Genomic DNA, 21,006 nt, shown 5'->3' with positions numbered 1-21,006 from the left:
TTTAGTCTTTCTCCATATCAATGGTCCTGTTCACTTCAGCTATTCATCATTAAATGAAGATGCTTTGTGCAAAGTTGTTGTTGTTTAAATGAAAATACAATAGTTATGAATAAAGACAGCAGTGGAGAGTTGCCTTTTCCCCTTTTTCAGAAAACACAGAATGCACTATTGTTCCAGTTTAACAGTATGTGGCACTCAGTTCCAGTGTAAGAAGTTATCACTTCATTGACATAAAAAGAAGTGCACACAATTAAATCAGTTTTGATTCTGAAACAAAGAATGAAAATAGCTTCTGAACAGGGTCTTGACCAAACTTCTCATTTGCTGTGATTTCTGCATGATGTGTCTTCATTGCCCTTCACTTAAATTCCTGTTTGCTGTGAGTGGAGTTGTTTCTCCTTGTGGGTTTGGCATCTTTTTCTCTGCTACCCTGCCTGCCCTCCATGGAGGAAGCAGTTACCAAGCACACTTCTGTTTGATTTTTTTTATTTCTGTTTTTATAACAAACTTTGTACAGTCCATCTAACTCTTTAATCCATCAGTAACGCTTTTGCATTTTTGTTGTTCATGGTTTAAGATACACTGTTGTTTTCTTTCCAAGGACCATGTTTCTGTTACATCATAAGATCATGAGTGAATTTGAAGTATTTTCAATGAAAGTACACTTTGTAATGTAATTTTTGTGAAAATACTTGTCTATATTTCTTTTCATTTTACACTTCTTCAGAGGTAAACCCTGAATTATTCATTCTTGGATATTGTGTTTCTCTTTTATGAAAAGACTGATTAATACTTGAAACTTAACTTTCTTTTTGTAGGTTGAGAAGGAAAAAAACAAAGAAAGATGTTTCAATACGCAGACAGTGGCAAAAGAGGAAAATGTTGATAAATTAAATACACCACCAGGCAATATTACTAATCAGCAAATGAAAGAAAAGCTTACACTAAGGAAGAATGACTCTTTGAAAATGGAGGATGAAAACACTACAGAAGAAAAAGTCAACAACAATTTTTCACCTGAGGAGAGGTCAGAAATTATTAAAATGCCAATGAAAGTAGAATATAAAGATGTGATATCTAATTCATATTTGTAGGATTACTTAAGTATCTTTTAGGTTTTCTAATGTTGTTCTAGTTGAAGCAGTTTCTTTGATGCTGAAAGCAATACTGAGTAGGCCACTGCTTCATAAACGTTTGAGAGAAACACTTGTTTTTTTAGGAAGAGCGAAAAGATATTACCAAATGAATATTTAAAGTTTGAAGGAGGCATTGATATTTTTATGAAATCCTAAGCAGAAGGGTTTTTCTGTCTATCCTTCAAAGGAATCTCTGCTCCTAATACTTCCTCTAATATGGATATAAGATACTTCCTGAATCTCGTTCAGGTTCCACATTCCCCCCTCATTCCTAGGGCAAGGTTTTTTAAATACTTTTAAATACTCCACAATCCTTGGAGTTAAGTCTGTGTTTTATCAGAGATATTTTTCATCTCAGTTGTTTCTGGACATCATCGTATGTCTGTTTCAAAGAAATATTTTCTGTAAAGTTACTCAATTGGTAATTTCTTTTTTTCTGTTTAATGTAGTCAACTTGCCCTGAAGCATGACATTGCAAAGAACAATAAAGGACAGACTTCAAAGCAGAAGGTTAATCAGCAGATGAGCTCTTCCAGTGGGAATAATTTTCGAGTACTAGATGATAGCACTTCCAGTGAAACATCTCAAGAGGAAGGAAGGTACTGAATATAAGAAATGTTATAGCTAAAACTTACTTAATTATAAAAATTGACCTAAGGCTCAAGGTAAGTTTATTGTAAACCTGTTGTGCACAATGGTTTTTGTTCCTTCATGTGACAGTATGACTTGATATCCTTTGTGTTTCAAAACACAACCTTTTTGCTTTATGTGCTTTGAACATCTTACCAAGTTCATTATAAAGACAATGAGCACAAGTGCTGAAAGATTACCTGAAGGTCCATGTAAATGTTTACATATATTTTTAAAAAGGCAGAAGAGAGACTTATACAAGAACAAAGTTGCTATTTCATCATATGCATCTTAGTGTTTGAGTTTTTTTCTTTTTATCTTTTGTTCTTCATCTATATATCCTCTTGACTTTTTGCCTACTCAGACTGAAGTGTGAGGGGCAAAATGAGAAGCAGAAATTATCAACAGGATACAAGCACTGTTCAGCAATAGCTAAACCACTGGTCTGTTGTCAACATTGTTTTGGTCAGAAATGTAACACACAGCATTGTGTGGGCTGCTCTGAAGAAAATTAACTCCACTCCAGTCACGCTAACCACACTAGAGAATCTAAAATTACACTAGAGAATCTAAAATCTTTGACCTTAAGGGAAAAAGTCTAAATACTGAAGAGAACTAAACCTCTAGTATTAAACAAGAAATGCACATAACTATGTAGCTGTATATCTCAATGTCTGTAGCTATATGATTCCTGTCACTTTGAGTGAATAGTTATTTCAACTTTCTGGTTAATATCTTGTGAAAAAAATAAACTTCCTATAAGGCTGATAATTTTTTTCCAGTATTCGCCTACATCTAAAAGAACTCTTATATTAAATTTTAATTCTCTACTGAAATTACATTTTCAAAACAACTTTAGATATTGTTCTTAATGCAAGATAAACATTCCAGAATTGAAATACATTTCTGTTTTCCAGACCTGCAGCAAAAGCAGCGAGTGAAAAGAACAAGGTACTGTAAAATTTGTTTATTGATAAATAGTTTTATCAGCTTTTAATCACTCAGATGGGACCAATCAGATATGGACTGTGAATGAAAGAATGAATCATTCATGTATCTGTAACATTACATAGTTGTATACAGAAAATACTGTACTGTTTGTAGGTCAGCATACAAATGGATGTAACTGATGACCTCGATTTAACTCACTCATCTGACACAACATCAGAGGACGTCAAATTACCAACATCCACCTACAAAGAGGCTGTGTTGCTCTTGGAACAGCTTACTGTGGATCATACAGGTATGTTCTAAAGTCACTCTTTCCTCAGATCTTACTAGTTTGAAACATGGTTTCTTTATGTGCACTCCTAGATGTCCTGGTTGGTCGCTGACCCATGTGTGTACAGAGCAGCTGTTTTTCCTATTTCTTTCCTTTGCCTTTGCCTGAGTGGTGGTTTTGTCTTCTCCTAAATATATTTTTATGAGGTGCCACCAGCATGGCTGAAAGGCTCAGTTGTGCCCTGCAGTTGGTCCATTGTCTGTCTGGCATGCAGCAACCCCTAGCCTCTTCTCACAGAGAACTCCCACTGCCTTCCTTCAGTCTTTCCACTACCAAAACTTTATCACCTACACCAAAACAAATAATTTACACATTAGAAAGTATTTATGTGCAACTTTGTCTTCTCTTTCTCAAAATAGGTTCTGCTATTTTACTGAAAATTCAAAACATACTTCTTAAATATGAACAAATAATAGAGCATGAAAAAAATCGGTATGCAGCAGTCTGGAGAGAAGTAAGAAAACTGGAAAGTGAAAAGGAGGAATCAAAATTAATAGCGGAAGAGACTCAAGATTTGAAATCCATATTGGCTCACCAAGAAGTGGAATGGAAAAGTGATATCCAAAGCCTTAAGTGTGTAATCTTGTGTTCTGATAAGGTGTTACCTTGTAACAGTGTATTTACCTAGATAAACTTACAAGTGTTAAAACAGTCAATAGTTTATTTCCATATATTGTAAATGTGATACCATGGATAATGGAATGATGATAGAATTATTTAAAAAGTTAAAAATTAGAATAAAAATATAAAATCTGAAAATATTTAACATTTTATGGTTTGAGTTGTTTCTGCAAGTTCATAGTGTAGAATATTTAATTTTTATATCGGTGCTTTAGTTTATCAACTATACTGTTAATTCCCAGGTTTACTTTGAAACAAGAAGAGGAAAAGAGGCTCAGAATAGAAACACTATATGAGAAAACAAAAGAAAAACTCAGAAGGAAAGAAGAGCAATGTTGTAAAGAGATGGAGGAGAAACAGCAACTTGAGTTACAATCAAGGAATTTAGAAATGGAGTTAGTAACACTGAGAAAGCTCTTCAAACAGGTATATTAGATAATGACTTAAACACTTGTCTTCTTATTTTCTTCTTTCTTTTTAATTAGTGTTGTATTCCAGTATGCCTAAAGAAGAGGCACTTTCTTCATGGAAGAGGCATTGGGTAACTATTGCCAGATTTTGTAAACAGCTGGTTTCCAAGTAGTGTGTTCCCTTTTTTTGGTTTGTATTTCAAAGCCTAACTTTGAGTTATTTTTCAAAATTATAACAAAATAATAATTAAAATAACTAAATTATTTATTGATGGATTATTGTAACTGGGGAAAGTAAAACTATTTAAAAGGATAAAAGGGAGAGTGAGACAATATTGCTAGCTTTGATTTTTCTGAAGTTGCAAGTAATTTAATTGTATTATTGTAGGTTGAAGACGAGCGTGATGAAACACAGAGACAGCTCTCTCAGGAAAAGAGTGCCAGAGCCCTGCAAGAAGGCATTTTGAACAACCACCTTTGGAGACAAAAGGAACTAGAAGAAGAGACAAGAAGAACTATAGGAAAAAGTTCGGATGTAAGGAGATTTTTTTTTTTTCTAATTAATTCAATTTCACCATGTTTGTTCTAAAGTTATAATAAAATTTTAAATTTTTTCTGCTTCTTGATGGAATATTTGGAGTGTAATTTTACTGTGCAAATACCTCTTCTGTTTTCCCTTCTGTCTTTGAAAATTCTGGAAAGCAGTATCAGTGCTGTATGTACAAGTAGAAAGCTAAAAGAAAACACTATTTATGTCATTCTTTAAACTGTCTTGTTTTCATTTCCTTGACATTTTATCATCACTTTTTAAGGTTTCTAGCAGTGAAGCATTTAGCTACCTACATCCAGATTGACTCGGAAGGAAGTTGACACTCTGTGTTCCCATTACTTAGGGTTTTTTAAATTATTTATTCCCTTATCAAATATGAAGTATGAAGTTTTGTTCCACCTCCACATATTAAAGTTTTATGAAGGAAGATCAGCAATCAATTAAACTCTCAATACTAGTTAAAATAATTGAAGGAGAATAAGTAATCATGGACACTATTTAAAAAAAAAAAAAAGTCTTGAAGTTTAATGAATTTACTAAGAATGTGAAATTCTTGGAAGAATTATTTGGTTTTGGCTGTACTGCCCAATAAATATAGGGTGAATATATTTACATGGAAAATAATTTGTATAATAAACAGTAACTATACAAGACTCTTGCATTCCAGTGATTATTCAGCTGTATAGCAAACTTTCAGTAATGCCAAAAAAAGTGTCAAGAAGACATTTAAAAAGGAAAATACCCTTTTTAGCCTGGTAAACAGATATTTTACCAGATTGGTAACACAGCTAAATTAATTTTAAATGGAATATTTTTATGGCATGCACGCACAAGAAAGCACTGTTATTTTATAACCTTTCTACCTGAAATATTTTAAATAATTTTATTATTTAGTTGCTGGTTTACAGAAAAAAAAGCATTATTTATTTGACTTGTTTATTTATGGATGTGTTACGCCTTTGTTCTCTGCCTGCTTTGGACAAATGCACTGGTTCATAGAGTAGCTTATGTCTTATCTAAAATTTCATTTTCATCTTTGCAGTCATGTTGCACTGTTAGAAATATTAAAATGCAGTTTAATGCTGAAGTAGTTTTGTAGATTTATTTCCCACCTGGATATTTATTCATGTTCCCTGTCATTCAGGAATCTGACACTGAGAGAGAAAAGGATCTGTTGTACAAAAATCAGTTACTGCAAGATGAGATTGCCATGCTAAGACTAGAACTTGATCAAATAAGACTTAGGCACCAGGAGGAAGAAGGAAAATATTTAGAGGAAAATGAGACCTTGAAAGAAAAAAATGAAGATCTCCAAAAAGAACTTAAGCTGAATGAGGAAACCTTAACACAAACAGTTTTTCAGTACAACGGACAACTGAACTTACTAAAGACAGAATCTGCAATGCTAACTTCCAAACTTGAGCAGACAAAAGAAAGCAAAGACAGACTAGAGACAGAAATTGAGTCATTTCGTTCCCGCTTGAACACTGCTGTTCAAGAACTTGAACGTCACCAGTCATCAAGAAGCGATGTTGAACGAACGTTTCAGAGAGAACGTGACGAATGGCTTCGTTTGCAAGACAAGCTCCATCATGATCTCTCAGATGTGCGAGAAGCCAACAAGAGCTTGTCTCAGCAGCTGAGTAAAGCTGAAAGCAAAGCTAATAGTCTAGAAAATGAGCTTCACCAGTTAAGACAAACGCTCAGAGAGAAAACATTGCTTTTAGAAATGACACAAAAAGAATTAAGTCAAACCCAGTGTCAGGCAAAGGAATATGATCATGCTCGACAGCTTGAGAAAGACCAAGTAAACAAACTTATAATAAAGCAGGAATCCATGCAGGAGCGATTGGCCCAGCTCCAGAGTGAAAACCTTTTGCTCCGTCAGCAACTGGAAGATCTGCAGAACAAGGGGATCATCAAAGAAAAAGTAGTTAATGATGTGCAAGATCGTTTTAATGATATTTTCAACAAACTCAGAGCTGATACTGAGAAGCAAGTTTACCTAATGGAAGAGAGAAACAAGGAATTAAATGCCAAGTGTATTGATTTAAGAGAACAAGTCTACAAGAATGAGACTGACAAAATAGAGAGAGAGGTAAAATACAGACTTAAAGCAATTTAAAGTTTTCCAGTTCTTGAAATTATTTTGTGTTTCTAAAGTGTATCAGATATAAGCCATATGCATGGGACCAGATAATGATGATCTGTTCTGGTTTGTTATGTTTCTCTTGGAACTGGAAGGGTTTGGTAAATGGGGTGTTATATCTGAGCTCATATCTGAGCAAAGAGTAGAAAAAAGATATCCAAATCTGCTTTGACCAAGAAAGGTGGTTGTTCTGTAGAACTTCTTTCATTTCTTTTTCTTAGACCATTTTTTGCCGTATAGAATTTGTTTAGGTATTTGATTTGTTTTTTTAGTATTGCACTGATGACACAAATAAGAGTGATGTAAAAGGAAGAATGATCCAATATGTGACAGTTGAGAAATGAAGACACAGATGAGTGAATTGTGTGTGGGATGCACTTATATTAAGTTTCTGTAGAGGAAAAACATTGCTTTTCCCTAAGTTGCTATCAAAATTGAAGAGTATTTTAGTGCCTAGGTATTAATTTATGAATATTCTGGGGGCTCTAAGAGGTCTGCCTAGAGAATGCATCATTATCGGGGTTCCTAGGAGTAGGTAGGGTATTCTGTAATGACAGTGTTCTGGCCAATTTCAGGTAGAGTAATGACTTAAAAATTGCCTTACCTATTTCGTTTAATCTCCCTTACTTTCTAGAAAATAGGAGCTAATAAAAGTCAGTATTCAGACACACTGGTGTTCAGTTTGTCGCCTTTAATGATTGGAACAGTGATTTAAAATGACACTTCCTTCTTCCTAACAAGTCCACAATCTTTGAGTGAGATAAATATAGGCATGTGTGAGATAAATGAAGAATAAAGCAGTTATCAGTTACTGTAAGGTGTGTGTGAGGAGAGGACTCCAGATACTGTCAGTCATTTTAACCTGAGAATTGCTGAGTATTCTTCATACCAAAACAACAGGTTCCCTCTGAAAATACTACATCTATATAACATCATGAACTATCCAGGTTTTAGAAAACCTAATATGTCAGTATAAAGGCAGTTGTTATTCTAAAACATACTTATTAGATGGCTGGAAGAGAATGTGATTCAGCATATTCTTAGAGTGTATCTAAAAAGAGCTTGTAGATGTAGGTATTCATTTAATTATATTTGTAAAATATAGGAATAGAACAAAGAATGATGTGATATCAAGTCCTGCCTTTGGTCAACAAAATAGTATTTGCAGTCAGACTATGGCTCTTGCGTCACAACAGATTTCTTTAGATTGTTAGTAAAATTCTCATGATTGCAGTGTGTGCTTATGCATGGTTTTAAGAAGAACAATATCTGGATCTTTTTTATGTTTTAAGAAACAAAAATCCTCATGAATAGCTCTTGACAGTTTGGGGGTGCTCAGCTGAGAAAGATGGAGAGGTGATTGTCTGTGCACATATCTGCTGGTGACAATTTCACTTGAGTTCAATCCAAAGACAGGTCTAACTCTGTAATCAAATAAGTCAAAGTAAAGGCATTTTTCATGTTCTTACAACTTTTTTCATGCTCATTCAATTGTTTCACTAGGGCATGATCAGACAGCTGCAGCAGGAGCTTGCTGATGCTCTTAAAAAGCAATCTATGTCAGAAGCTTCACTCGAAGTTACTACACGCTACCGCAGTGACCTGGAGGAGGACAAGCTGCGCTTGCAAAAGGACTTGGAAAAGGCTAAAACCAAGGTTCATAATGTCTGTAATTATATGAATAAATCTTAGAGTGGCTGTTAAAAGTAGAATTGGATGTTGTCCTAAAACCCCAGGAAAAAATTAAACAGGATAGATTTAATGATGTGTGAATCAATTGCATTGTTTTATAATCTCGGTGTCCGTGTCTTTGACATGCGGACATTATGCCCTAACTTGGACAAAATTTTTTATTTGCGAAGGTGCTTTTCACAATAAATTTCTGTCTATATTTATGCCTTGTTACCTTTGGTTTAGCCAAGCAGATTGTCTGATTTCTGAAGAACAGTAGCAATATTGGACAGCTGTGTTTGGACATTTTTATGCTCTTGCTTTCCCCCTGCCCCCACTCCCCCCACACTGCCCTGTCACCAGGTAACACATAAAATTCTGAATGCTTTTATAACTTATTCTGCATGTTTCCCCTTTGGCCCTGCTATAATTTGCCATCCTTAAGTGGCTTCCCTGCAAGGGAAATATAAGTTATTTCTGAGTTAGGGACTACCTTTCACTGTGTTTTTCCAAGGTATGGACATATAGAGGCCTTGGAGTTCTAAAAGGAAAATAATTTAAAATCTGATCCTTATGAGGGACTTGTGAAGTCACTACCGACAGATAAACTTCTTAATTTGTGTTTTCACAGAGGAGCAAACGAGTGAATACAAAGAGCATCCTAAGTCACCAAAAGAGTCAGAGAAGCAGTGTCAGTGCTTAGAACTGTGCTCTTGGAAATCCATGGAGGGATGGGAGAGGCTGCTGTAGAAGACTAGGAAGTAACAAAGCTTGTGTTCATTTGCTAGTTGAAGATTTGAAAGTTGAGATGATTACAGTTCTATGGGCAGGGGGCACGGGCAGATATCTGCAGCACGTGAATCCTTGGGCAGCAGCTGACTGCCCTGTATAAAAGCTCACCTGATAACTGTGGACTCTTTCTGTCATTTTACAGTTGCGGGAGGTAGAAGAAAAGTATCTTCAGTCTGAGCATTGTGTTCGTGACTTGAAGTCTGCCTTGGATGGAAAGGAAAGAGAAGCAACAGCTTCTGCCCAGAAACTGCAGGACCAGCTGTTGGCATCTTCTGAGACTAGCACTACTATAAAACAACTGGAAGAACATGTGCAACAGTAAGAGAACACAGTGGGGCGAGGTATCTGTCACTTGCAGGGATTCACTGGAAACCACAGCATAGATAGGTAGCCTTGTTGTGTCACAGCAAATTATTAAGATTATGAAGAATGTTCTTGCTTTTTTATTTTTTTGCACTGTTCTTTTGGAATTGGTGCTCTGGCAGATTTTTATAATAAGACCTGTATTTCTTTTTAAGCCTTGAAATTGAAAACACCAAATTGGAAGCCACTGTCCAGCAACAAAGCAACAGAATTGAAGCCCTGCAGAGAGACCTGCAAGCCTCTGCCTCAGTAAGTTGCTCATAAATTTCCCTTTTGGTGTCTCCTGAGCCTAGTTACCTATTTCTCTGGGGAAATTTTATGGTGAGGTTTTCCTGGAGATCCAAGGAGAGCTCAGTGCCTGCATTTTTCTGAAGAGGCTGCTCCGAAAGCAGCCTGCTCTACTTTCCAGCCATCCAGCTTTGAAAATTTTCCCATGCTATAGCAAGTCAAACATAACACTCTAAAAGGTAAGGAGTTGACAGCAATACACTGGTGTAGCTATTGTCTGCTTTAGACCCTTCATAACATCAGATGCTGCTTTGGGGACTGCCGTGTGTTCCATTTAAGGTATTCATCAAGTTTACTGGTGGAAGTTCCACAGGGTATATTGATGCCAAGGCCTTTGTACCAGAGATCTGGCTGACATCAGACTGAAACAAAAGTTACATGTCCCAGAGCTTTTGTTGTGCAGAATTACTTTTTCTTTGGTTAATTGCTGTGCGTCTGTTCTTGTGAAACAGTGAAGAGGACTGCTTGTGGTATCTGCAAAACTCAGTGTGAGCCTTGGAATTTACTACAGCTTCTACACAGTGGTTAATTTTAGCTCAGATAATGTGCTAACATCTGTGTCCTGAATTAAGAGATTTTTTGTTGTTCTTGGGTTTTTGTATTGTAGCCACTAAACTAGGGTTCTTGTTACGACTGTAGTTATCAATTATAGCTGAAGGTATTTTGAAAATCACTATATGTGATAGTCAGACTTTGTGATGTACTGATACTGTGACTGCCAGTGGGAAGGCAGTGACAAGTCCTTCCACTTTGATTAACAGGCCGTGATTTTCAAGTGTACTGGGGATGAGAAAAGCTACTCCTGCCTGTTTTCACTGAAGATTCTTTATATCCTACATGGTCTTTTCTCTCTCTCTCTCTCTTTCTCTCTGTACATCAAATGGCAGAGGTGATGATTGCTAACAGTTTTACAGTGGCATCAAAGTAAGGCCGTTCTGATCATTGTTGCTGGGTGTAAATATTGTAGGAATAAAGAGGTTAAGAGGTTTTGTGTAATACTTCTGTCAGTGAGGTGTAATTTCAATGCAGAAAGTGATAGTGTGCCTGCTTGCTTTTTGTAATGCTTCTGTAGGTTCATAACCGCCTGGAAGACTTGATAATGAGCATACAGACAGCACAGGCAGCTGCAGAGGATCACCACAAGCAGGTATATGACAGGCTTCTGTGAATGACTGTTTTAGTCTTTGTATATTTTGTATAAAGGTAATTGATGAAAAGATCATGTGGGCAGTGTAAGCACACAGCTATTAAATACCCATCTGATTTTCGGGCAAGGCACCCTCAAGGGAAAAGACTGTAAATTTCCTTGTTTTCCTACTGCTGTGTTTTGTATGTGTTGTGGTGTGCAAGATAGTTGTGTTCATCAGTGTGATTCATCTGATGAATTCTCTTCCCCATGCCTCTTGCAGGGAGTGAGCCAGTGGCTGTGAAATGCTTAGCTCTCTACCAGGGTTAAGCCACAGCAGATGACTGATAGAGTCCATGTTGTGGACAGTATGGGCATCTGTGGTTGAAAGCTGAGAGAGGAGAGCAAACTTTACAGATCTATATTTTCTTTGTAATTTTGTCAGAGCTGGTCTTGAGACCATGTCAGTTTTTGTTGTGTGACCTAGTGTTTTATCTTTTTGGTAAGGACTTGAGAAAGTCATACACCCTAAGGATTTTTTTTTTTTACCTGAGACTTTGTGTTTTGTCACTTTCTGTAGCCATTAAGCATCTCTTGTTTTTTCTCTTTTTTTGCTTTTGTAATTTTCTTTTTTTTTTCCTTAAAAAATGCCACTAAAAGCATCTAACCAACTTCTAGTCTTTATACTTGAACTGAATCAGCAAGTTGTGTTCAACTCAAATGCATCTGTTAGGCATTGTCCCTTTAAATAGAACCATCAATACCATTGTCAACTTCAAAACATTTTCTTGATCTGAGGAGATGTACAACTGTCACAGAAGCCATGAGGGTAAGCTATATTCTGTGCTGGGCACTAGAAAAGACTGCATTAGAAAGTATGTCATGAACTCTGAAGAACCTTTGGAAGAAAACTACAGGGTGATTTTGTGTGTGTGTCTGTTATTCTCCAAAGTTCAACCTCATCTAACCAGCCCTGTAACATTCATTCTTTTTCCCACCTTCAGTTTCTCCTCTTGGTTATGCTTTCCAAGCTGTGTTTTACATCCCACATTCACATTAACCATAGACATAGGATGGGGACAGGAGAGAGTTTCCATTTAAGTTACAGCTTTCTGTTCCAGTGTCTTCTTTATGGCCACCTTAGTTTCTTCTTCTGCCATTGCTTTTACAGGTGCAAAAGCAGAATGTGCTGGCTCTGACATCAAAGGACTTGCAGAGCATGTGGGAAGAGCAGTTTAAGTCAAGATCTAACCTTGAAGAGCGTGTTGCTCAACTTGACAGGGAAAAGGCAGACCTCTTTGAACAGGTAAATCCAGAAAATTCTCCAGAGACCTAAGCCAGTACCTGAGAGAACCACGTTATGCTTTTGGTTGAGTTCTTAGATAAAGAGCATTTTTTTTTATTACCCCTGCCATTCAGACTCTGGATATGTTGTGATTTGTGGATCATCCAGGAAGCAAATGAAAGCTATCTGGGTATCTTGTGTAAGTTCTGGAGCGATTCTCTTTGAAAGAGTTCCCAGTATGGTTTGCATCAGTTGAACACATCAAGCAGGGCTTCAGTTCCCCAGGTCTTTCTTGGTTTCCTTCTGGCCATCTTCTGACCCCTTGTTTTCTGGGCAGGGTTGAAGTATTTCATTTTTCCAGTGCAGTACAGGGAGTAGCACCAGCATGTTTTCAGGGTAGTGGATGCTTAAAAGCCTTGCAGAAAAACATAGTGAAGGAATTCTGGGGAAATGAACTAGTGCTTGGGAAACCAGAAATGACTGACAGTTGCAATCAGGCAGTCTTTCCCTTTGTCTGTAGAGGAATAAAGGAAGTAAAAAGCAACTAGCACATAAGTAGCCACAAAGAAGTAGTGGAAGAGAATAGTATATTGAAAAAATTCCCTAAGATCAAATTTCTCTGCCCGCTTATCAATAAAGATCCTGTAAAAGCTTTAGATTAGTTTGTATTCTTCCATGATAAGCACACCTAAATAATCCTTACTGTGAGTTGAGAACTCTTGAAAGTAGACCAGCATCTTCTCCACCTTTGTTTCAGTGGAGGCATCTATGTTTGTTCTTCAATATTGGCCCAGTTTGCTGTGAAACCTAACGTGTAGCTTGGCTAATGGAGATGGGCTGCAGCTTCTCCATGGAGACCGCTAGAGACACATATTGCATGTAGCTGTTGTTCTTACATGTTCTGTGTGTCCTGTGTCTTCTCTGTTTTGAAAGTGTGAGAGTGAAAGAAAGAAAGTGAAGAAACTGATAGAGTTAAAACGCCCAGTTGAACTCCGTCTGGACCAAGAAATGAGACGAAACTTGGAATTGCAGAAAGATTTTAAGAGGTATGGCTTTTTGATATGGTGAAGAGATATCCCTGAATAGAAGTGCAGTTTTATTGAACTGTAATGTAAGAATAGGTACACATACTCTGTGAGCAAATTGAAGTCTTGTGTTAGCTCCTGCAAGGTGCCTCTCTGCATGAGCCTATACTTAAAGCTGCAAGAGGAATTTCCAGTCCAGGTTGCCCTGCAGTTCTCTGGGGGTGGGGAAGGTAGTCTTCAATTCATCTTTTCAGCTGAAATTTGGATGTGCCAGGTGATTTGTGGCACAGGAAGAGCAGGTTTTTTATCATAAATTCCTGGTACTTTCAAGTATGTTAAAGATGAAGAAACCTATTTCTGCATGCCTTACTGGAGAGCAAATGGAAAGGGTTGCTTATTCCTGTGTTTCATTGTTTTCTGAACTGATTTGCTATTTAGGTTGAAGAGACTTCTCAGTAGAGCTACAAAGAAAATAAAGGTGTACGAGGAGAGAGAAATGGAGTCAGAGCTTAATTTGAAGGGAGAAATGAAGAGCAGATATTCTGAAATGGTCAGTGAAGTTGATAGATTGAGAACAAAGGTGAGCCTGCTTAATTTTGGGTTTGTTTGGTTGTGGTGTTACTTCTTTTCAAACCTGTGTGAAGCTTTGCCTGTATTTCTTGTCATGTTGATGATTTGCTTTCCTTGGCTGTATTTTTGATTTGATTGGTCTCTCTCAATGGTTTTTCTACTGTTAGAGAAGCAGCTGACTATAACTAATACTGATGTCGTTGTCCTTATGGGTAAAGATGCAATCCTTAAGTATAAAGCAGCATCTGCAGTGGCATCAGAAGGGCAGACTATCATGCAGAGGAAGGACAAGCCAAGAGTGGCAGCAGGGCTGGCAGGGCCCATGACCTCATGGGCCAGGGAGCTGCCCCACAGGCACTCACCAAGAGGAACAGAACGGGTCTGGTGACAGCAGGCAGGGTCAGCACAGAGTGCACATCCTCCGGGTGGGCCTTAGGGATGGGCAGTTCTGCTGTCCTACCAGGATGTCATGTCCATGGGTGAGGGGCAGGGCTGAGTGTGCAGATGATAAATGCAGTCTCCATGGACAACCCCTTTAGCGATTTTAACAGAATTCACTGCCGTTAGATGCCTCTGAGTTTTTGGGTTTTTTTTTTCCCTCTACATACAGGTTGCTGAACTTTCCCAGCAGCTGGACATGGAGTCTAAAAAAAGCATGCAGCTAGAAGCCCAAAACCGGGATTTGCGAGAAGAGCTATCTACCCTGCATGGGAACTGTGAAAAACTGGAGAAGAGCAAATGCCAGCTGAAAGAAGAAGTGGCAAAACTCCAACATCACTTGGAGACTAACATGGTGGATCACAGCCAAATAGAACAGTATAAAAGAGAAGTTGATGAACGAGCAGGCCAAGAAATAAGACAAAAACTACAAGAAGTCAATCTGTTTTTGCAAGTGAGTGACTTTCTGACATGTGTCTGTAGGCACTCTGTAGACTTTGGTTGTGGTCACTATTTTTTAGTGTTTTGCTTTGGGTGCCCGATTCTGTGTGTTAGTGCTGTATTTGTATCTGTGCCAAAGGGCAGATGGTTGGGCAGGAGTGCTCTTATGGTGTGGAATGTCCCTGAAGGCAGGTCCCTGAATCAAAAGCTTGCCTAAGGTAGGTTTCCATTTTGCAGTGCTTGGGGTTGTCTCTATCAACTGGTCTTCTTCTTCTCATTGTTCATGCTTGAAGAGGTGTTGCACCTTCCAGCTGTCACGGCCAGACCTACAGGTCCAGTTTTGTCCTTGTACAGGGGAGAGTTCTCAGAAAACAAGTGACTGAAGTTGCAGGTGTGGAGATGGGGAGGAGGTGAGGCATCCTGCTAAAGTCTTTCAGGAATCCTGTTCTCCATGCCCTGTCCTACAGAGATAATGCCCTTTCATTAGTAGCTTTGAATAGTGGTACTGATTTGGGCTTCATCCTGAGTGAAAAGAATTATTTACCCTGGTGGTAGCTTCAGGGTTCTGCCTTGATTGCTGATGGTAGTGAAGAGGCACAGCTGCCTCTCTAAACCAAGCTGGGCCCATGACCTTGGGTACATGCAATTGACAGGTGGGGAGAGTTCTCTTTTTACTTCGTGGTTGTTGAAGGTGCACTGTCTCCTTCAGGCACAGGCAGCCTCCCAGGACAGACTAGAACACATCAGAGCAAGTCATTATGCTTCTCTGAGAAACCAGCTAAAAGACAGAATTAGAGATCTTGAATGTGAATTGGACAAGATAAAAAATACTCAACAAGACAGCGCTTTTCCAAAAGAATGTGTACAGGCAGAAGTGGAAAAGTACAAGGAGCTGTATCTGGAGGAAGTGAAAACAAGACGATGCCTCGCAAAGAAACTGGAAAGGTAAGTCTCTGCTTTTTTTGGACTGGTAAAAAGAGACTCCTTTTTCCTCATGCATATTTCTTGTTAATTCCTCTTCTACACCTGGCCAACATTGAAAGCCTGTGATGACATGTTTGTGGGAAAAGTACCTTAAGACCCTTCCCATTTAGCAGGCCTTCATTTCTTTTTAGTGTTTTAATAGGAACACAACTGATCATGGCATTAACAGGAGACTTTTCAAGTTGATGTTGTTTTAACTGGTGGCTTTTTTTGCCAGTCTCTGTAATCTCTTCATCCCGTGTACAACAGAAAAAAATGAATTTCATGTCCTTTATTGTTTGAAGAAGGGTAGGCCTCTCACAGAGAACAGAATTAGATTCTGTGAAGGAAATACAGAAATTATCTTTTTTGGCTTCTCTTTAAGCAGTGGCTCTGAGCTTTGAGCTTTCCTTGGGAAGGGAATCCAGCCCAGAGTTGTTACAGAGGTGACGTACATTCCAGAAGAAGTTCTGTAAACACATGGCTTTCACAGAAGGCTTTGAAGCCCTCATGCTGAGCACTCCTAAGTGTTGGTGACTCTGCTCCTTGCACCTAGTGTGATGTCCTAGAAACGGGCCCTCCAAACAAGCTCTGGTCAAATGATGTACCACTTTTAGAGGCTCTTCACCTCAGAAGTCAAATAATAGTCAAGGGCCTGGAGAGTAACTTTGGAACAGTGTTGCTACCGAAGGTAACTGTTTGTGTGCTTCCAAACGTTTCAGAGCTAATGAGAGACTTGAAGAAGCCAATGCTAAGCTCCTCCGGGAGCGCCATAAAAGCAAATCGTTAATCACAAGCAGCATCGTCAGCGGAGGTCTGGCTGCAACTCCAGTTCTGTATTCAACTGCACTGGGACATCTTGGCAACAATTTGGGACTGAGCAGAAGTCTCAGTCTAGGAGGAAGCTTCCTCACCCCAGCTGAGAACACATTATCCTCAAGAAACAGGGTTGCAGCCTTTGTGGCCAAGGTAAGCATTTTGAAATACCATTCTCGACTCCTGATGAAGAGTAGCCATGTGCAAGGTTCTCCCTTTTAGCCTGAAGTTAGAATCCATTTATTGTTCATGCCATATGTCTAATAGGCCAAAGCAACTGCTAATCCTCAGAACAGTGCACAGCTGTATGTTGTAAGGCTGAAGACTTTTGGTCATCAGAGTTGTAAAAATTTTCAAGAGGGTAAAAGGCCATAAAATATTTAAGTCAAAGCAGTGAACTGTGCCATGACATTCTTTTACTGGAGAAACTGTGGCAAGGAATACTGTGGCTTAGGGAGATCCCAGCTAAGCTCATGATGAAATTCCAATGTATGGCTTGGCTAACCTGTTTAAAGTGGCTAACATCATGTTGAGTGATAAATCAAATCAGACATCTCTGAGACACCTTTTTCTTCTTCCTTGATCTTCACTGAGCCTGCATTAGTAAGTTAATACCAACAAAAGGATGCTTCAAAAATAGGATGATATGAATGGGATAGCATAACTTTGCTCTTACACTTCATTGCAGAATACATACTATGTATAAGAGACATTTGTTCTTGTAGTTCCTGCCGTGTGTTATTTCCTGAAATGGTAAAATTACCTACTCTTTGGCAAGTCTTCACAGTTTTCTGATTTTACAGCAATGCTGCAACCTCTGCAATGCCTCTGGTCCAAGTATGCTCTGTAATTAGCAGTCACTGTGATAGCACAGAAGGCTGAACATTATGCTATGAAAACCCCACACCAATAGTTGTAATCAGTGAGAGACCCACTTAACATGGCTGAGCTTCTCTGTTGAGTCATTGTATGCTGCTGTCAAGGGAATGTGACAAGTATTTCTTCACTTTTAAGTCCATCTCAGTTTGATGGTCCCACTTCATTGGAAAGAATCATGTGTTTACACAGAGCACCTGTTCTACAAAAACAAGCCAAGAGAACAGATGGGACCAAAGCAGCATTGGAAATGCATAGATGTGGCAGTTACAGAGATGAACCTCTTTGTGTAGCTGTGAACACTTTTGAGGGCAGAAGTGGACAAACATGACTGGAAGAACTCATGAAGTCATTTGTACTGTATCATCTGCAGGGGCTATTCTGCATACAAGCACTAGAAAGGAAGGAAAATTCAGGGACCCACTGTGAAAGGGAAATAAAGAAGAGACCAGGAGGGGTAGGGAGCACAGAACAAAAGAGGGAAAGAAAGGACAGAGAGATGGGAGCAACACATTAAAAAAAAGGCAAAAGAGGAAACCATTTATCTTCTTAGGCAAAAAAAGCTGCCCTAGTTTACAACAAAAAGCTTAACCGTTGTGGCCTTTTTGAAGAAAAATTAGGAAAACAGATAGTGAAGGGAATGAAAGTGGAAGTACTCAGTGCTTCTTAAAACTCAATTACAGCAACAGTTTTCAGGTAGTGCTTTCCCTTTTCATTTTTCAGAAGACATTAAAACTCTCTGAGAATCTCAAAGTTTTGTCAGTTTCAAGATAGACACCTTCACTGGTTTGCTGCCTTCCCCTAAGTAGGGAAATTTAATTACAGCAATTAAATATTTCTCCAGGCTATTTCGTGGCTCATTGTTTTATACAGCTGCTAATAAGTACAGATGTATAGTTCAAATTGCTGTGTAGGCCTCTTCAATGTTTTTTGAAAAATGCTTCCAAATCCACTTGTGAAAAACATTTGAGCTGATTCGAAGACAAGTCTGCATTAGATCTGAGAATGGTGATACTGTTCCCTCTCAGTGTCCTGACTTCAAGAGTACCCACAGAGTTTCTTTCCAGAGCATGTGTGTCTCACAGCTTTCAGCATACTCTCAAGGAAGTTGTTGAACAGTTATGTATGACATTTTCCCAGTGTTCAATTACTGGTGTCCAGTATTTTCTTCTTAATTTGGGGGCTTTCTTCTATACTAAAATTTTTCCTTCCTAGTGCAGTTTTGTTGGTAGAACCTAGTCCCCTGAAATTCTTTCTGCTCTTGATCACAACCTGTGGTTGTTGTCACCAGAGAAGCTGAGGGTAATTCACTCTCACTATACAAAGTTTGTCTTCTCAGGATTCCCTTTTAGCTCTAATACTGTATCAAATTCTGAAGTTTTCTTACTTGAATAAGGGTGAGACAAACAACTGTTATACCCACAGAAAACATACCTATTTCTTACCATTTCAACCAGGTTCCTTTAAGAGAAAGATGGAAACTCAGCATGCCAGATGCTCTGTCAATGAAAGCCGAAGGGTGGTGTCTGGAACTCAGATTTCCTGCTGTGAATTTATCTGCCTTCATACTAAATTGAGCTGCACATTCTATTGTGATAAGTCTTCCTGAAATCACCAATTAGGGAACAACTGAGACTGTCATGGCATCACCTGTAGCCTCAAGTACCCCAATGTTCACTGTGTTCAGGGAAGTCTTATAACCAAGTCTTCCCTCTCTGAGTCATAAATAGGCAGTACTGTTAGTGATCTGTGTACCAGAATTTGGAAATGTAGTGCATAGCCCAAGGCAGAGAATGTCTGTCTACTTGCTGCAAGTATTGCAAGATTTTGGGACACAAGGCCACTTGTTACACTTTCAAACTGTCAAGCTTCTATCCTAACAGCTGTGCCAAAGGCTGCTGCAAATGAATGTGGGTGTCTTGATGTAGAAAAGAATAGTGAACTCTGCTAGCTGCAACCAGTGTGAATTGGTGGATTTATGAAACCAGTTTCCCTACATAATGTGAGAACGGGAATGTCAGCTCCCTACGCTCTCTCTCAACTTCTGTTCCTTTTCTGGCTTCATTTTCCAACTGCCTTCTTGTATTTTAGTGGTCTTTCTATTGTGAGCTTTTTTCCTTGCCTCATGTACATGTAGGCCATGTTCTTGTCTCACTGAAGACCTTTGAACTTAAGGCTGTTTTTCTTTCTTCAGATCCTTAATCAAAAAATCTTCTCTCTCTTCTCTGCAGCCAGATATATGACAAGGTTTGTAGTCCGTACTGCTTAACCTTGGGTGCTATTGCAAATGTTTTCTCTATTTATGCTGCTAGGTTTGATTCAAACTTACTGATGCATTTACATTGGCCTAAAGCTGGAGACACTTTGAAGTTGCTGGTTTCTCTTGCGTAAAAGAGTGACTTGCTGCCAAGTAGTTCTGTGCTTTATGTCTTTGTGAAGTTATGGCTTCTGTGGTAGTTCAGCTTCTGTAAGATGGCACCATATGTATGGATTTCACCTCTTCTGATGGAACTTGGTTAAACTAGAGGACAAGGCTCTTTACTGCCCTTGCCTGTTCTGGGTAGCAACAGGAGTTGTGTATGCAGTAGCAGTACTGCTCTGGAGTTGAGTTCCTAGACCCTGAGTATCATCTCATGGAGTCTTGGAGGATCCAACTTTGTGCTCAAGAAGCCCCATGGGCAAGTAGTAAGTCAACATCACCTCCTGAAACAGAATTACTGAGATGGTGACTGCTGAAAGTGACCCAGTATGTTGCTGCCTAAGAGCTAAGCAGTGAGAGATACCTGCTCAGGACACAGACACTGACTTGAGGAATAGTGGAATTTACCATAATGTAAAACTGCAGTGAATTCTGCAAGGATATGCTAAGCTAAGCAAAGCATATAATCATTAGCAAAGAATTGTAAAGGACAAGCTATGCATTGCATCTAATGATTACTCCAAAAGAATGCCTAAGTGATAAAGAAAGATACTTCACTAGTTACTCCAGTACTTTGCCATAATACAAGTCTGAGACACCTTAGCTGTCAGGGGAAGGTGTCACAGCGAAGGACTGGAGAACCAAGGTAACTGGGAACTCCTGCGGTGCATCCACCTTGCAGGCCACCAGGCTCCCCCAACTTTGCTGTGAAAATAGCCCAGCTTTTATACTGTTAAACAAACAAGCTGACATAATGTGTAATTTCATTCACCTGTTTGCTTCCTCCCAAAGCCTGGCCAGGGCTCAAGGAGGAATCAAGTCTTTGATCCTATACCCCCCTGGTTAGGCCAGATGTGGCCTCGTCTAGTTTCTAGATGTGGAAAGGTAAATACATGATTGCCAATAAATGCACACATATAACAATACTATAAATAAAATACTCATAAAATAATGAGTAGGTATATAGAGATAACATTTGGTTGGAAGGTTCATCTAAAGTCAGCTTTGGCTCTGGGCCTATTATTGAGACCTCGTTAGGGCCTGTTGTTCAGTCCTTGGTACTTCGTGCCTTCTCCGGAGGGGGCAGGAGGACAATGGAGACATTGTCAGTACTCAAACATGTATTTTCATTCAAAGGCCTTTTCCTTCCTTTTC

At 38.8% G+C, this 21,006-nt stretch overlaps 1 protein-coding gene across 4 annotated transcripts in view; it reads left to right on the top strand.

The window, feature by feature from the left end:
• ANKRD26 (ankyrin repeat domain containing 26) overlaps positions 1 to 21,006 on the top strand; it is a 47,125-nt gene that overhangs the window by 23,165 nt on the left and 2,954 nt on the right. For all 4 annotated transcript variants that reach the window (XM_059847163.1, XM_059847161.1, XM_059847165.1 and 1 more), the window contains 18 exons: positions 819 to 1,027; positions 1,586 to 1,735; positions 2,684 to 2,717; positions 2,871 to 3,009; positions 3,408 to 3,621; positions 3,912 to 4,095; positions 4,468 to 4,614; positions 5,774 to 6,727; positions 8,282 to 8,434; positions 9,384 to 9,559; positions 9,760 to 9,853; positions 10,965 to 11,039; positions 12,190 to 12,324; positions 13,237 to 13,349; positions 13,767 to 13,908; positions 14,509 to 14,790; positions 15,487 to 15,722; positions 16,463 to 16,709. In XM_059847163.1, coding sequence (XP_059703146.1) covers positions 819 to 1,027; positions 1,586 to 1,735; positions 2,684 to 2,717; positions 2,871 to 3,009; positions 3,408 to 3,621; positions 3,912 to 4,095; positions 4,468 to 4,614; positions 5,774 to 6,727; positions 8,282 to 8,434; positions 9,384 to 9,559; positions 9,760 to 9,853; positions 10,965 to 11,039; positions 12,190 to 12,324; positions 13,237 to 13,349; positions 13,767 to 13,908; positions 14,509 to 14,790; positions 15,487 to 15,722; positions 16,463 to 16,709 — 3,684 coding nt within the window. The remainder of the gene's footprint in view (positions 1 to 818; positions 1,028 to 1,585; positions 1,736 to 2,683; positions 2,718 to 2,870; positions 3,010 to 3,407; positions 3,622 to 3,911; positions 4,096 to 4,467; positions 4,615 to 5,773; positions 6,728 to 8,281; positions 8,435 to 9,383; positions 9,560 to 9,759; positions 9,854 to 10,964; positions 11,040 to 12,189; positions 12,325 to 13,236; positions 13,350 to 13,766; positions 13,909 to 14,508; positions 14,791 to 15,486; positions 15,723 to 16,462; positions 16,710 to 21,006) is intronic.

Source organism: Haemorhous mexicanus, chromosome 5 (assembly GCF_027477595.1).
Source record: "Haemorhous mexicanus isolate bHaeMex1 chromosome 5, bHaeMex1.pri, whole genome shotgun sequence".
In the NCBI taxonomy this organism is placed as follows: domain Eukaryota; kingdom Metazoa; phylum Chordata; class Aves; order Passeriformes; family Fringillidae; genus Haemorhous; species Haemorhous mexicanus.
The sequence above is the reverse complement of the archived record's forward strand: the minus strand, read 5'-3'. Positions and strand labels throughout refer to the sequence as shown.